Consider the following 14874-nt stretch of genomic DNA (forward strand, 5'->3'; position numbering starts at 1 on the left):
TCCTGCATTGGCAGGCAGATTTTTTTTTTTTTAACCACTAGCACCACCTGGGAAGCCATATAAGAAAATCACGTTGCCTCCCTTTTAGGGAGCAAAGGGGGTCTGGGACTTTTACGGAGGGTGGCCCAACACCCCATCTCTACCATCCCTGGTGTCCACGAGGCACACAGGCGTGGTCGCAGCCTCGGGAAGTGCTCGCAGTGAGGGCGGGAAGGCACGGCCGCTCCCGCTCAGAGGCAGAAGGAAAGGCGTGTTTGCCCAGAGCCTGGGCATCCTTTCTCCGTCTGCCACCCACCGCCACCGCCATCCACCGTCCTGCCCGCGCCCCTCGTGTAAACAGGACCCACCTTCATAGTTTGGCATCAGGCTGTGCCGAGCAGGGTTCACCGGCGGCTCGGAAAGGCTCTTAGCCGGAGACGGGCTGCCCGGCACTAGGGGGCTGGCGTAGCGCCACTGGCACTCGCCGCTGGCTGGCAGGGTGCTCAGCAGAAAGCGCGCCACCTCGCACGGGGGTCCCTGGGGCTGCCCGAACTTGGCTGGCAGCACGGGCTTCTTGCTGCTGAAGACGTGAGAGTCCAGAGGGAAGGGTCCGTAGTGGTAGGAGAAGGGCAGGCCGTAGGACGGGGCGTACAGAAGGTCACCACTTTCTGAATGGAGCTGCTGTTCTGGGGGAGCCGGGCCGTGGGCAGGGGGGCTGGCCCTCCAGCTTCCTAGCTGGCTGCACTCCAGTTTGTCCATTTGGAAAGAGCCGTACTGCTGCCGAGGAAAGCAGACAGATGAAGGGGCTGCCGGGGACGGGTGGCCGGCAGCAAGCTGCCTGCTCACCCCGCGGTGCCTGCCCGTGTCCCGGGGCCACCGGCGTGGTCCCACCCAGGATGGGAGGCCGGCCGACAGCCCTCCGGGGATCCCCCCTCCCCTCCCCCGCCCCACGTGGAAAGAGATCGCCTCACCCCCAAGTGACAACACAAGCCACTTGCACCTTCGGAGAGCTTGCAAAAGACTTTTTTTAAAAAAGAGAAGTGTTCCCATTCCAGACAAAAACGCTCTGGAAACACAGGGCCCCAGAGTCCTGAGCACCGACTACACAGACTTGATCAGCCTCCCCAAGGGAGTCTTCTGTCTCCAAGATCTGACTCACCCACCTGGCCGTCAGCTTGGCCTGTCTCCCCCAGGCTGAGTCTCTATCCTGGGGGTAGGATGGCCAGAGGGACTTTGCCTCCCCCAGAGAAACTTCTGGGTAGGGAGACCCCTGACTGCGGCTGGGGCCTCACGCTTCATTCACGTGCCCCGAGCCCCGGCGGGTGGCAGCTGTTACCTGTATGGGGTAAGGGTTTGCTCTCAGCTTCGTCTTCATCTTCGTGTTTTTGGGCTTAGCTAACTTCCTAGTTTCTTGTGAGGTAGGCAAGGTGGTCCTCCAGGAGTCCTGGCACTTGGACGTGGACACCTGGTCCAGGGACAGCTGCAGTTCCTTGTACTCGATGTCCCTGAGGAGCCAGACGGGACAGGTCATGTCCATGAGCCACGAGGAGGGACGCCCTCCCAGGCCTGTTCCTGGGGCGAGTTCATTTGAGAAGTTCCTCTGTGTCACTGCACTAAGTGGATGTGCTGGGCTTTGAGGGTGGCCCCCTCCCCCCGTTGTAAAAAGCCACCTGCAGCCTCAGGCTTGGAGACCCCAGGAGATGCTGAGCAAGCCTGGTATTCCATGGCAGGAAGACAGGGAGTGTGGAGTAGCTCTCTCCCACCTAACGGGGCCCCCAGGCACGTTTCCTGGGGACACCATGCGCCCCGAGGCAGGATGTCAGGGCAACAAGGAAAAGGCAGAAACTGCTCGTGATCAACTGAGTGTCTGTGGCCCGGCTGCTTCCCTATTTAGCACCAGGGAGGCTAAATAGGGGTCCCTTGAGGGTCCCGGAGCCTGGTTTCCAGCCTCATCCACTTTCACACTTGGGACTCATTTCTGCCCTGAAGAGCCAGCCGGGCACCGGCACACTCATGGAAGGGGAAGTTGCCCCAAGGACCAGCCCCAGCCCATGCAAGTTGGCTCAGGAAGAATCATTGTGGGACCAAAATGCTTTCTCCCCTACAATTCTGCTAAAATCACTCTGCCTTGGAAAAACAAACAAAAAAACCAAACACCCAGCTCCCAACACTCCCCTCACCAAAACCCCAAGCAATCTGACAATCATTCTGTGAAAGAACAGAGAGCCCCAAACCTCACTGCGTTAGACGGAAAGGCAGGAGAGGAGCCCGTGCAGGGTGTGTCTGGGGGAGCTGCAAGGACATGGAGCTCAAGGTCAGAGCTGGGTACAAAGTGATATAGCACGTAACAGCATGGTGGGCAGGGAGTGACATTTGGTTCCAGGTAGACTTGTGTCCTGTGGCTTCTAACGGTCTTAACTGCCACTGAACTTAACTTCTGAAGACTTAAAGGCAGTAAATATTCATTATCATTTACGACAGGCTGTATAGGCAGACATGGAAAAAGTGGGAAGAGTGAGCAGGGTGGCCCGAATGTTAGTGGGCCCAGAGAGTGTTATCTTTGTATTCTTGGTCTGGGACGTGCACCCCCTTTCTGTCATGTTCAAGGTCAGGGGGGCATCGCCCGCTCACCCTCTGCTGCCCACATTCCCGCACCCGGGGCCGCTGTGCCCGGGGCAGGAGCACGTTCCCACCGCTGCCCTCCATGCTGACCCAGAAATAGATCAGAACCTCCCAGACAACCAGACTGTCCAACAGAACAGAACAGGAAACAAATGAGCAGTTCCAGAAAGAGACAGGGAGTGAGAGATGGAGCTTATGGGACCGATCGGATGCGGGATGGGGTGGCAGGGTAGGGACGGGGAGGAGAGAGCAAGGAGAGAAACAAATACGTCTGACTTACGTGAGGACATAATTGACACTCACGATGCAGTGCGGCCGGGACGAGCGGCTGTTGTGCACGACGGTGGCGTAGCTCTGCACCCACACCCAGCCGCCCAGCTTGGACAGCAGCCGGTAGTACTTGGTGGTGACCTGGCCCTTCACCAGCACTGCAAGCACAAGGGGACAGGAGTCCCAAGGGACGGTTAGCCGGACCCACCCGTGCAGAGGCCGCCCCCCGCGGATGACCGAGAGCTCCGGTTCTGGGCCTTTCTGGGGCCGAGGACACCTTTGAGAACTTGACAAAGGGTGTGAGCTTTCTCTGAAGGAGGATGCCTGCGCGTGTGCGTGCACTCACACATGCACATGCACACACGCAGGGTTTTTGCTTCCAGTTCTATGGGGCCCACGGAGCAGCCTCTCCCCTCCCGTGTGAAGAACTCTAATTTAACTGCTTTCACCGGGAGAAGCATCAGTCCCCAGACAACACTGTCACCTGGCAGAGGGAGAAAACTGGTTTTGCTTTTTAGTTTCCAAAATGCCATAATTATGCTAAAATCCCTGGAACTCTTAATAGGGATAATGAATGGGGAGTGATGTAGTTATTTAAACACAGCAGTAAGTTAAGTGGGTTCAAGAAAGTTCTCCTCAGGGCCTTCAGGAGTGCAGGGAGCAGGGGGCTGTAAGGGTCGGGGGGAGAGGAATCAGTGAGGTTCCTGTGGCAAAGACTCAAGGGCCCAGAGATCCCTTGTAGTCCTGCTTAGATTTCAGCAGAAAAAGGAGGGAGAGGTAACTCTCTGATAACAGGGAGGAGGATAAATAAATTGTGGAGTACCAAGCAGCCATTAAAATGATGATTGAGGGAACTTCCCTGGTGGTTCAATGGTTAACAATCTGCCTTCCAATGCAGTGGATTATGGGTTCGATCCCTGGTCGGGGGACTAAGACCCTACACGCCCTGGGGCAACTAAGCCCGTGTACCGCAACAGAAGACCCCATGACGCAGCCAAATGATGATGGATAAGAATTTATCATGTGATGGGGAATATGTGTGACATAATGTTAAATAAAGAAAAGACAAGACTCAGAACTGCATAGAGTATAATTCTAATTATGAAACAGTATGTGCACGCAGTCACACACAGCTAACTGTATGCTCCTGAACAAGTTACTAACTCCCTGAGTTACCTTGGTAGTAAGAGGAGGACAGTCACAATTTCTATCCCACTGGGTGCTTTGAAGGTTAGAGCATCTACGTGAAGATTTAGAACCATGGCAGACGTGTGTGAAAGGCTCCACACATACCAGCTTGTACTTATCAGACTGACACAGTTACAGACAGTTTTCATTTTCTCTTCCTGATTCTCTAAATTTCCAATAAGCATGTGGTGTTAAGTTTTAAAAACAGAAGGAAAATTTATTTTTCACGTAGGCAAACAGTCTGTGTGAGAGTGGGAAGTGAAAATACAAGGTCTTCTCCTTAGGGATGAAGCCGGGGACAAATGAGTAACCACCATCCGGCCCAGAGGCCGAGGCCAAGCTCTGGAACAGCACAGAGACCAACTCTTTCCTTCCCGGGCTTAATGTCTGCACCTCAGCGGGCTCACTGGGCAGGAACAAGATCCCATGCTGAAGAGTGTAGCCCAAGGTAGTAGGTAAGAAGAGCGTCTTTCCAGCGCTTCTTTCTGAGGATCGCTTTTTCATGTTTTTATTTCGGGGCTGTGCACAGGGAATCTTAGTTCCCGGACCAGGGACCAAACCTATGCCCCCTGCAGTGGAAGTGTGGAGTCTTAACCACTGGACTTCCAGGGAAGTCCAAAGGGTTGCTATTCGAAGCACAAAATACAAGGTTTCTAGTTCCAGCTCATTTTTGCATGCACTGCATTTATCCCCCTACACCCATGGCAGGTGGGCATCACCAGGAAATAGGGGCCAACACAGCTTGAGGGCACGGCTGGGGCCCAAGCCAGGTGCTCTGACTCTCGTTTCTCCAGGCCTGCTGAGGCAGGATGGGGCAGTGGCCTTTTGAAGGTTCTGCAAAGCTACTTACAGGGGTGGGTGTGAGCCAATGCACAGGGGAAACTCAGTTAACAATTTGCTCATGGTCCCCCAAAGAACGGCCACAGGGTCAAACTGAGGCCCTGTCTGTGGATTTCCTGAGATGTCATTCTTTCTTCAACTGAAACGCTTGTTAATCTCTTTGGCTTTGAAACCTATTCCTTGCAGTATTTATAAAGCCCCAGGGACTATGGTAGTATACTTTTCTTTTTTCCTATCTTATACTTTAGGCTTCTCCTTAATCCTTAATGTTCCTAAAAATCTCCTCATAATCAACTTAAGCTAGATACAATGAATATTAGAATATTTATCCCAACTGTTTTAGATGAGAATTCAAATGGCAGAATTTCAGCTGTTTTATTAGCTCTGACCCTTCCCGATTCTGCAAAGATTAAACTTAGGTACAGAGACCAAACAAACAGGTGTATGTTAAAAAAAATTTTTTTTCTTCTTCTCTGTGACTCATGCTGATAATCAACATATTGATATAAGTTGAAATCCTAGACGCTTAGTTACAACGTTCTTGGTTTGTTGGAGCTCCTCATCCAATCTGTCGAACTGAATCAGCTGTCTGACAGGATCCCAGGTGTGGGCTATGACACAAGGCCCTGCTAACTGTGGTGGTTCGCAGGGGTCGGGGGAGATGTCCCCGAAGCCTTCAGCTGCCCCTCCATCTGGGCTGCAGTGTCTCCCACATCAGGGGACCCACGCCCAGATGAGCGCCAATGGTCACGGTTTTCCGAGGCCACTCAGGAATAGAACTTTTGCTTCTACAAATGCACTATCCAGGAAGATAGATAGCCTTCCTGGTTCCTCCAGAATTCCTCCTGCTTCCACCATTTTTCCTGGAGGCAGAGCCAGGTCAATGAGCTGGCCTCTGGAAGGAAAGTAAACTTTGGCCACAAGCCTAAGTTCCATTTCTGTTTTGAATTTTAAGAGCTAAAAGGATACCAATGACACCTGTCAGCTTCCCTGGTAGCTCAGCTGGTAAAGAATCTGCCTGCAACGCAGGAAGCCCCAGTTCAATTCTTGGGTTGGGAAGATCTGCTGGAGAAGGGAACAGCTACCCACTCTGGTATTTTGGCCTGGAGAATTCCACGTACAGAGGAGCCTGGTGGACTACAGTCCACAGGGTCGAGAAGAGTCAGACATGACTGAGTGGGACTTTCACTTCACTTCACCACCTGTCATAAGTTGAATAGTGTCCCCTTAAAAGATATATTCTACATTCTAAATGCAAGAACCTGTGAATGTGACTCATACCTAGGAAAAGGGTCTTTGTAAGATGTAATTAAGGATCTTAAGGATGTTATCATTCTGGATTAGGGAGGGCAGTAAATTTAATAACGTGTCCCTGTAGGAGACAGAAAGGAGAAGACACAGACCCACAGAGGGAGACAAAGGCAGAGAACGGAGTTGGAGGCCACAAGCCAGGGATGCCAGCAGCCACCAAAACCTGGAGGAGGCAGGAAGGCTCTGACCCCAGAAGCTCCAGAGGAAACCCGGCCCTGGCGACACCGTGATGGTTCTGGCCTCCAGGACCGTGAGACAAGACGTTCCTGTTATTTCATGCTGCTCGGTTTTGGGGTTTGGTTACGGCCACAATGTGATAGACTTGGTTTCGATCCCTGGGTGGGGAGATCCCTTGGAGAAAGGAATGGCGATCCACCCCGGTATTCTTGCCTGTGAAATCCCATGGACAGAGGAGCCTGGCAGGCCCCAGTCCATGGGGTCACAAAGAGTTGGACATGACTGAGTCACTACCACTTTCACTTTTTACGGCTGCCACAGAAGACTAAACCACCCCCGTGGGGAAGATGTAAGTGCGGTCCCGTGTTCCTCCGGACTCTCATCTCAGTCTCTGCTGCCAATGGGGCCCCAGGGAGAGTGCAGTTAGCAAGATTGAAGACAAGCCATACGGTCCTTAGGGGAGCGGGTCTCGGTGTGCCTGCACGCCCCGCCAACACCCCACTGCTCTACACCTGCTGCTGGAGGCAGTCTGGTTGGTAAGAAGATCTGGAAAGTCCAGGGGGTGGGGCAGGACGGGAAGAACTTCCAGAAGGCCACACTGTGCAGACACAGCACAGAGGACAGGTTCCGCAGACCCATCGGGTCACACCTATAAACGCCCGAAACTGCTCCCGGGGAGCAGGGTGGCGTGTAGACAGCACTGTGCTTTCTAGATTACTTCCTGTTTCCTGGCTCATGGCTCCCAGTTAAGGCATGGGCTCCCCACACCTTCATCAGCAAGGCAGAGCTGCCTCAACCTCCAGACTCTGCTTGGAGGGCAGCATATGGAAGGGATCTGTGTGTGAGTTAGGCTCCCTTGTCCCTTTCAGTCCAGAGGCCAAAGAAACCAGCAGCAGAAGCCAGTCTCCCTGGAACGTCAATCAAAAGTCCTCACTGGGAACTGGAGAACTCCTTTAAAATGTATCTTTTTTAAAAAACCATTTTTGTGTACGTATTTTTTGGCTGCGCCGGACCTTTGTGGCAGTGCGGGCTTTTCTCCAGGTGCGGCACGCAGGGGCCACCCTCCAGTTGCTGCGTGCAGGCTTCTCACTGCAGCGGCTGCTCTCACATGGGCTCTAGGGCTCGAGGGCTTTAGCAGCCACGGCTTCCAAGCTCCAGAGGACAGGCGCACAAGTTGTGGCACGAAGGCTTCATTGCTCCACAGCAATTAAGGGATCTTCCCAGATCAGGGATCGAACCTGTGTCTCCTGCACTGGCAGACGGGATTCTTTACCACTGAGACCAGGGAAGCCCTCAAGTGTATCTTCTATCTGAAGACCAGCTGACATTCCATGAACATGTGTCCACAGACACGCTATGTTGGTGGCATAGAGTTGCCGTTACCACCAGAACACCCCTGGATGGGTCATGTGTTCTCCAGTTGACCATAAGCTCCACCACTCTCTCTTGCCCTGAGCCCGTTCATACATTCATGTTACATGCTTGGCCCCGTAAGCATTTGAGTCTGACTCTTGTGTGTCCTTTAGAGTGTGTTCTCTATGGGTCTACACCAGTTGTCCTATCTCAGTTCAGGCGCTCAGTCGTGTCCAACCCATTGAGACTCCATGGACTGCAGTATGCCAGGCTTCCCTGTCCATCACCAACCCCCAACAGCTTGCTCAAACTCATGTCCATCAAGTCAGTGATGCCATCCAACCATTTCATCCTCTGTCATCCCCTTCTCCTCCTGCCTTCAATCTTTCCCAGCATCAGGGTCTTTTCCAATGAGTCAGTTCTTCACACCAGGTGGCCGAAATACTGGAGTTTCAGCTTCAGCATCAGTCCTTCCAATGAATATTCATGGCTGATCTCCTTCAGAATGGACTGATTGGATCTCCTTGCAGTCCAAGGGACTCTCAAGAGTCTTCTCCAACACCACAGTTCAAAAGCATCCATTCTTCGGCACTCAGCTTTCTTCACAGTCCAACTCTCACATCCATACATGACTACTGGAAAAACCATAGCCTTGGCTAGATGGACTTTTGTTGGTAAAGTAATGTCTCTGCTTTTTAATATGCTGTCTAGGTTGGTCATAGCTTTTCTTCCAAAGAGCAAGCATATTTTAATTTCATGGCTTCAGTCACCATCTGCAATGATTTTGGATCCCCCCCAAAATAAAGTCTGTCACTGTTTCCATTGTTTGCCCATCTATTTGCCATGAAGTGATGGGACCAGATGCCATGATCTTAGTTTTCTGAATGTTGAGCTTTAAGCCAACTTTTCACTCTCCTCTTTCACTTTCATCAAGAGGCTCTTTAGCTCTTCACTTTCTGCCATAAGGATGGTGTCATCTGCATATCTGAAGTTATGATATTTTCTCCTGGTAATTTTGATTCCAGCTTGTGCTTCATCCAGCCTAGCATTTCTCATGATGTACTCTGCATATAAGTGAAATAAGCAGGGTGACAATATACAGCCTTGACGTACTCCTTTCCCGATTTGGAACCAGTCTGTTGTTCCAGGTCAAGTTCTAACTGTAGCTTCTTGACCTGCATACAGATTTCTCAGGAGGCAGGTCAGGTGGTCTGGTATTCCCATCTCTTGAAGAATTTTCCACAGTTTGTTGTGATCCACACAGTCAAAGGTTTTATAATTTTGTTATGACAGTTGTTGCTTGAAATATGTTCCACGTGTTCAGGCTTCGAAGCCTTTCTGGAACACTAAAATGTTTTGATAGTTGGAACACAGCCTGTGTTCTCTTTGGCATTGGGGCTTGGCCCACTCTGGACAGGGGCCTCCCTAGAGAACTAGGTGAGATTCTCCACTACTTTGGATGAACAGCCACGCAAACATTAGGTTCTTCCTAAACACTGTGTCCACAATAAATCTGCTCAGTATCCCTTGACACACACCTTCGGGTTTACCAGTATTGATCCCTGCCCTACCTGTGCACCAGGCTGCCCCCTGCCCACCTCCAGGACCTGCAGGTCAAGCCCCCCACATACAATAAAGAGTCCCCAAATGCTTCACAAAGGCAGCAAGGGGGCAGGCTCCAGCTGGGGAGCCTGTCCCCAAGGCCCTGTAATGGGGCTGCAGGACTGCCCCTCAGCCACCAGGAGGCAGTGAGGGGAACGAGCCAGGAGGGCCCAAGATATTTCCCAGAGAAGCCCCTGGAACAGCAGTCCCCAACCTTTGGGCATCAGGGACTGGTTTTGTAGAAGACAGTTTTTCCACAAACTGGGGCAGAGTGGGGGGGATGATTTCATGATAATTCAAGTATATTACATTTATTGTGCACTTTATTTCTATTATTATTACATCAGCTCCACCTCAGATCATCGGGCATTAGATCACAGAGGTTGGGGGCCCCTGCCCTAGAGGAACCCCTTACAGAATGTTCTGGGGGGAGCCCTGGCACAGCACAGTCCCCCTTGGAAAGCTCAGCTGGGAATGCCCAGGACCCCACTGACCACAGGCCGAGGTGCCACGAGGTGCTGGGGCCATCTCTGCCCCCTTGTCTCGTGGCCTCTGGAAGCCCGAGCTCCCCAGGACCATCCTGGCCAGCCCTCTTCGCAAGGCTGCGTTTCTGGAAGGCGTTGATTCTGTCTTCAGGGGCTGTGCTTTCTTCAGACTCTGTGGACTCCTGCTCCCGGTTAAGATAATATTTTGAAGAATGTGTGAAAACCGTATGGCCGACCACGGTCCTCCAGAGCCTCCGTTCATGACGTCCAATCAGGCCTCTAGCAGAGCCCTGTGCCTGGCTCCTTGGTTTCAGATCGCGGTATGGAGGAGACAGCTTGGCCTGGGAGAACCAGACGATGACCTCCCTTGGTCCTGGCTGTCCACAGCTGTTAATTTTCTTCCCAAGCTGAGTTACCTCATGAACCACAAATGACAGAAGCTCAGTGCGTCTCACAGAAGTGGCTCCCCCAGGGGCCTTGGAGGCCTGAGGGGCCCAGCGAGAGGGTCACCGTGGCTGCGTTCAGCTGCAGCAGGTGGGGGAGAAGCAGCCAAGGCCGAGTAGCCGCCCAGGTCCCAGGCAGCCCCCAGGGCAGCTCTGGCTGTGGCTGGACTAAAGGACCCGAGGCCCCGTCCCCAGAGGCCATCATAGGGACTCGTGGGGACCCTGCAGGATGGGAGGCTCGGCTGGGCCCCTGAGCCACCAGAGCGGCCGGAGACACAACCAAAACGTCACCTGGTGAAGGGACGCGTCCCACCTCCTCCGTCTCCTCACCTGTCCTCCCCAAGCCAGGGTGTCCAGTGGGAACGGACTGTGCCCACCCCCCAGGCGAGGACACAGAGACACTGAAGAGAAGCCCTTTTCACGGGCTGAACTGTGTCCCCCTGACTGACAAGTTCACATGCTGACATCCCAACCCCAGCATCACACAACATGACTACACCTGCAGACGGGGCCTTTAAAGAGGTGATTGGTAACACGAAGTCACGTGGGGGAGCCTGACCCCGTGTGACCAGGTCCTCAGAGAGAGAGGAGAAAGTGATCCAGACACAGGAGGAGGACACAGGGAGAAGACGGCCGGGTGTCCACAAGCGAAGGAGAGAGGAGAGAACCCGTGAAGGAGAGAGGAGAGAACCCGTGAAGGAGAGAGGAGAGAACCCGGCCCGTGACCCCCGACCTTGTCCCCCCTACACTCCAGATCCCCCCTCCCGCCCCAGACTCCCCACACCTGGCCCTTCTTAGGCTGAACGCGTGCTGACAGAGAACAGATAAGCAGGCAGACTCGACATCCCAAGAGTGCCTTGGCCGATGCCTGCTGGGGTGTAAGTACCTGCACCCCCTCTCCCCTCAGCACCCACCAGGGGTCCTACCTGGCTCCCAGGGTTCCTGGGGCATGGAGGGCCGTCAGCACGCTCCCTCTCTCAGGGGCTCCCTCCCTTCCGCAGGTCCTTCCCATTCACTATCCTGCTTTGGGTCCTTCCCACTCACTACCCTGCTTCGGCGACCGTCCAGATAACCTGCTGCCCTTGGACCTGACTCAGCTTCTGGAGTTTAAGGAAGGTAAGGCGATGCCAAGCCTCCCTAGGGGTGGAGAGGTGGGAACAGGAAGCCTGGGAAAGAGAGCAAGGCCTTGGGGACCACATGTTCAGCATCACCCGAGCTCTATGCTGCGAAGACCTGCCTCCAAACACCTGCCCCGGTTGAGGACCATCGTCACTTTCCTCATCCAAAGCTCTAGCTCTGAGGGTCAGAGACCTTCAGGGTGGTGTCTTGGATGCTCTGAGGGGACATCTGGAGGGGGGCGGGTCCCAAGGCTGGAGCCAAGGCTGAGACCTACCTCTGCCCAGTGTGTGGGTAGGAGCCTGGGCTGCCACTTTGCTGACACACTGATATAGGGCATGGGGAAGCTGGTGGAGGGGAGCCGGGTTGGATCTGAGGCTACACCCATCCACCTGGGGCCCGCTGTCCCCCACTCTGGGCCTCCTGCCTCTGCAGAGGCTTGTCAATACCGCTGTTCTCTGTTTTCTTTGATTGACCAATTCTACAGCTCATTTGGCAAAGAAAGCTATCTTCCCTCTGGCATGTAAACCCTCCACCTTTTCTGCGTGTCTCTGAGAAGCCGGGGTGCACCTTTCCTCTCAGGGTCCTTTTGATAACTGCAAGGTCTGGAAATCCCCATTCGAAATGAAGGAAGGTGAAGTCATCACGTGAGTCACAGGAGGCCTCACAAACACACCCTCTTCCGCTTCTGGGAAGTCATGTGACCTGGGGAAGACCAGGGGATCCTGGTGGACACGCTGGAGACCCACTGAGTGGTCAGAACCACTGAAGACCACAGTGCCCAACAGGCCTGGGGTCCAGTTCCACCCACAGGCCTTTCCACCTCCTGGCCCACCTGGCCCAGTGGCCCTCAGGTTCAATAGGTGAAAAGCATTCAGTCCGCACTGGGGAACCTGGGAACCTACCACTGGCCACCACCATGGCCAGTTTCCAAAGCCCGAGTTGAATTTATTCTGCCTGAAAAATCCCCTGCTCCCCTCTGTTAGCTAGGCAGTGTAAGAGATATTAAAACATGGTATTTAAAACAAAGACTTTTAATTCCATTAGCTTCCTTTCTCTGCATTTCCAGGTCACATTTCCCAAGCTGCTTCTACTCTTTGGGGAACAACTCTCCCTCCGTGTAATTCAAGGAATTACTGTTAACTCCTGTGCTGCAGAGAGAGGCTCCCAAGCCCTCCTGTCTCGGAGGGATGGGGCTGGGAACCCCAGGGCTGGGGCTTCCCCTCGGATATCCCGACAGTGGTGGGGGGGTGTGTGGAGGTGTGAACGCTCCCATTTGGTCCCCTGCCTCCAGCCTGTCCTCCCTTCTAGATTGTTCCGTAGTGCACACCGTCTTCCACATCCTAGTCCGCTCTCCTTACTCCAGAGCACGTGCTCCCCCACTGCTCCCCTCTACCGCCTGCCCATTCAGGCCCTCAGAGATCTCATTCTGTAATGGACACTTCCCACCCTGTTTGCACAAGGAAGCCATCTGGCTCCTGAATCAGTGACTCTGACCTAAAAACCCATCCCAACATTAGGCAGCCACTTCCTACCAAGCTGGGCTTTAAGGTCAGCCGTGTTTATATGAGAGCGTGATTGACCATTTGTACTAAAAGAAAGAAAAGGCTGCTCACAGTTCCGTGTCTCTGAGCAGGGAGAGTTCTTTCCACGTGACTTACAAGAACAGGAAGAAGCGACGGGTCTGCCCAGCCAATGTTCCGGTCATCACGGGTCTCTGCCCTGAGTGACTCAGGACAAAAGAACAGCGACACCCTAGTAACTGCCAGGCTGACCAGGTCCCAGTTGTCACCAAATGGCCAGGCAGCCCCTAGACCCACTGTCCGCCTCCAACCAACCCCAGCAATCTGTCCTCTGACACCTCTTAGTCCTCCTTCCACAGCAAGAAGCAGGACGTGCCATCGGGGCCGTGTCACAGCAGCTCTGGCTTCCCCAACCCTCTGCACCCCACAAACAAGCACCCCTGAACCAGCCATCAGCGTGGCAGGGCTAGACGCTGGGAGGATGAGGCATTCTGCTCCATCCCAGTTATCTGCTGCCTCAATTTGGATTCTAGAAAAGAGAGCGATACTTGTCTAGACATTTCAGTGACTAGCGCCCCCACCTCCCACTGCATGGTCCCCAAACTGCCTCCATTTGCAGATGGAGTACTGTTTATCTTCTCTTTCCACATGGATTTCTCCCATCCTAGAAACCTGTGGTCTCCCTGAGCTTCCCAGCCATTGGAGACCAAATTCGCTGGATTCAGCACCCAGCTCTGCCCCCTCCTTGCTGTGTGACCATGGGCAAGGAGCTTAACCTCTCTGAACCTCGGTGTTCTCAACAGTAAAAGGAGGATCATGTGCATAAGAACCTCCCTCACTGGCTTGGTAACGAATTTAATCCCTTAAACTAGAGCTGGATGGTAGTAAGTTCCCTGTAAGTGATCAGTTCTTTTGCTTTGGTTGTTATCCATAACTGGCATCCAGATGGCCATCCAGAACAACTGAGGTTCCACATCCATAATCTAGACTCCAGCAACCATCCCACACCTTCCAGGGTTTCCTTAGATGTATGAGAACTGACAAGGGGCTGTGCTGAAATCCACGGCTGCCCAGAGAAAGATCTGAGGCCTCAGATCCATGTGTACCGTATGGGGAGTCACTGCAGCAAACCAGGGCACCGTCCAGACTCTGTGCCGTCCCCTCCTGGCTGCCCAGGTGCCGTCCCCACTCTGTGGCGCCCCTCCCCACTGCCAGGGCTCCTGGGCAGGGTGGCGTGGTACTCACGGAGGTGGTGCGCATAGCGGAGGTGGAAGACGTCACAGCCGTGTACGTGATGGTACAGGGTCTTCTCGATCAGGTCCTGCGGCTCATACCCGGTCAGCTCCGTCACCCTAGGGGAGGACGGCAGTTCCTGGTGAGTTATACAGCCCTGAGATTGCCTTTCATTTACACTAACGTCGGTTTTGCCAACCAATCAGATGAGAAACGGCTTGGTGGAGTTGTTTTTTACAAGAAGGAAGTCTATGAACCCCAGCCTGCTCTGCAGGATGCCACACTCTTCATGAGCAGGAATGTCCTTCTGAAACCACTAGTTAGAAGAAGGTTTGGGGGCTTCGCTGGTGGCTCAGTGGATAGGAATCTACATGCCAAGGTAGGAGACATGGGTTCAATCCCTGGTCCCATGTGGGAAGGTCCCACAGGTCTCGGAGCAACTAAGCCTGTGTGCCACAACTGTTGAGCCTGTGCACTAGAGTCTGAGAGCCGCAATGACCGAAACCTGCCTGCCTGGAGCCCAAGCTCCACACCAAGAGAAGCCCCCGCAGTGCGAAGCCCACGCACTGCAATGAAGACCAGCTCCCACGCACCACAACGAGGGAAAAGCCCATGAAGCAGCAAAGACCCAGAGCGGATGAAAATAAAAATAAATAAAACTGTAAAAGGAGTTATTTTCTGAAATCTGTGGGATATTTAAGAGTTTCAATAATAGTCTTAAGCAAGCAACTG

General features: G+C 53.5%; 1 protein-coding gene across 4 annotated transcripts in view; it reads right to left on the reverse strand.

Annotated features, from left to right (window-relative positions):
* SIM2 (SIM bHLH transcription factor 2) overlaps positions 1-14874 on the reverse strand; it is a 47060-nt gene continuing 32186 nt past the window's right edge. For 3 of the 4 annotated variants that reach the window (XM_040264203.1, XM_040264207.1, XM_040264206.1), the window contains 4 exons: positions 14155-14261; positions 2882-3029; positions 1316-1484; positions 1-756 (listed from right to left, as the gene is read on the reverse strand). In XM_040264203.1, the coding sequence (XP_040120137.1) occupies positions 112-756; positions 1316-1484; positions 2882-3029; positions 14155-14261 (1069 nt within the window). In that variant the 3' untranslated portion in view covers positions 1-111. The remainder of the gene's footprint in view (positions 757-1315; positions 1485-2881; positions 3030-14154; positions 14262-14874) is intronic. The other variant, XM_040264205.1, reaches the window with a different exon arrangement.

This window comes from Oryx dammah, unplaced genomic scaffold (genome assembly GCF_014754425.2).
Source record: "Oryx dammah isolate SB20612 unplaced genomic scaffold, SCBI_Odam_1.1 HiC_scaffold_2, whole genome shotgun sequence".
Taxonomy (NCBI): Eukaryota; Metazoa; Chordata; class Mammalia; order Artiodactyla; family Bovidae; genus Oryx; species Oryx dammah.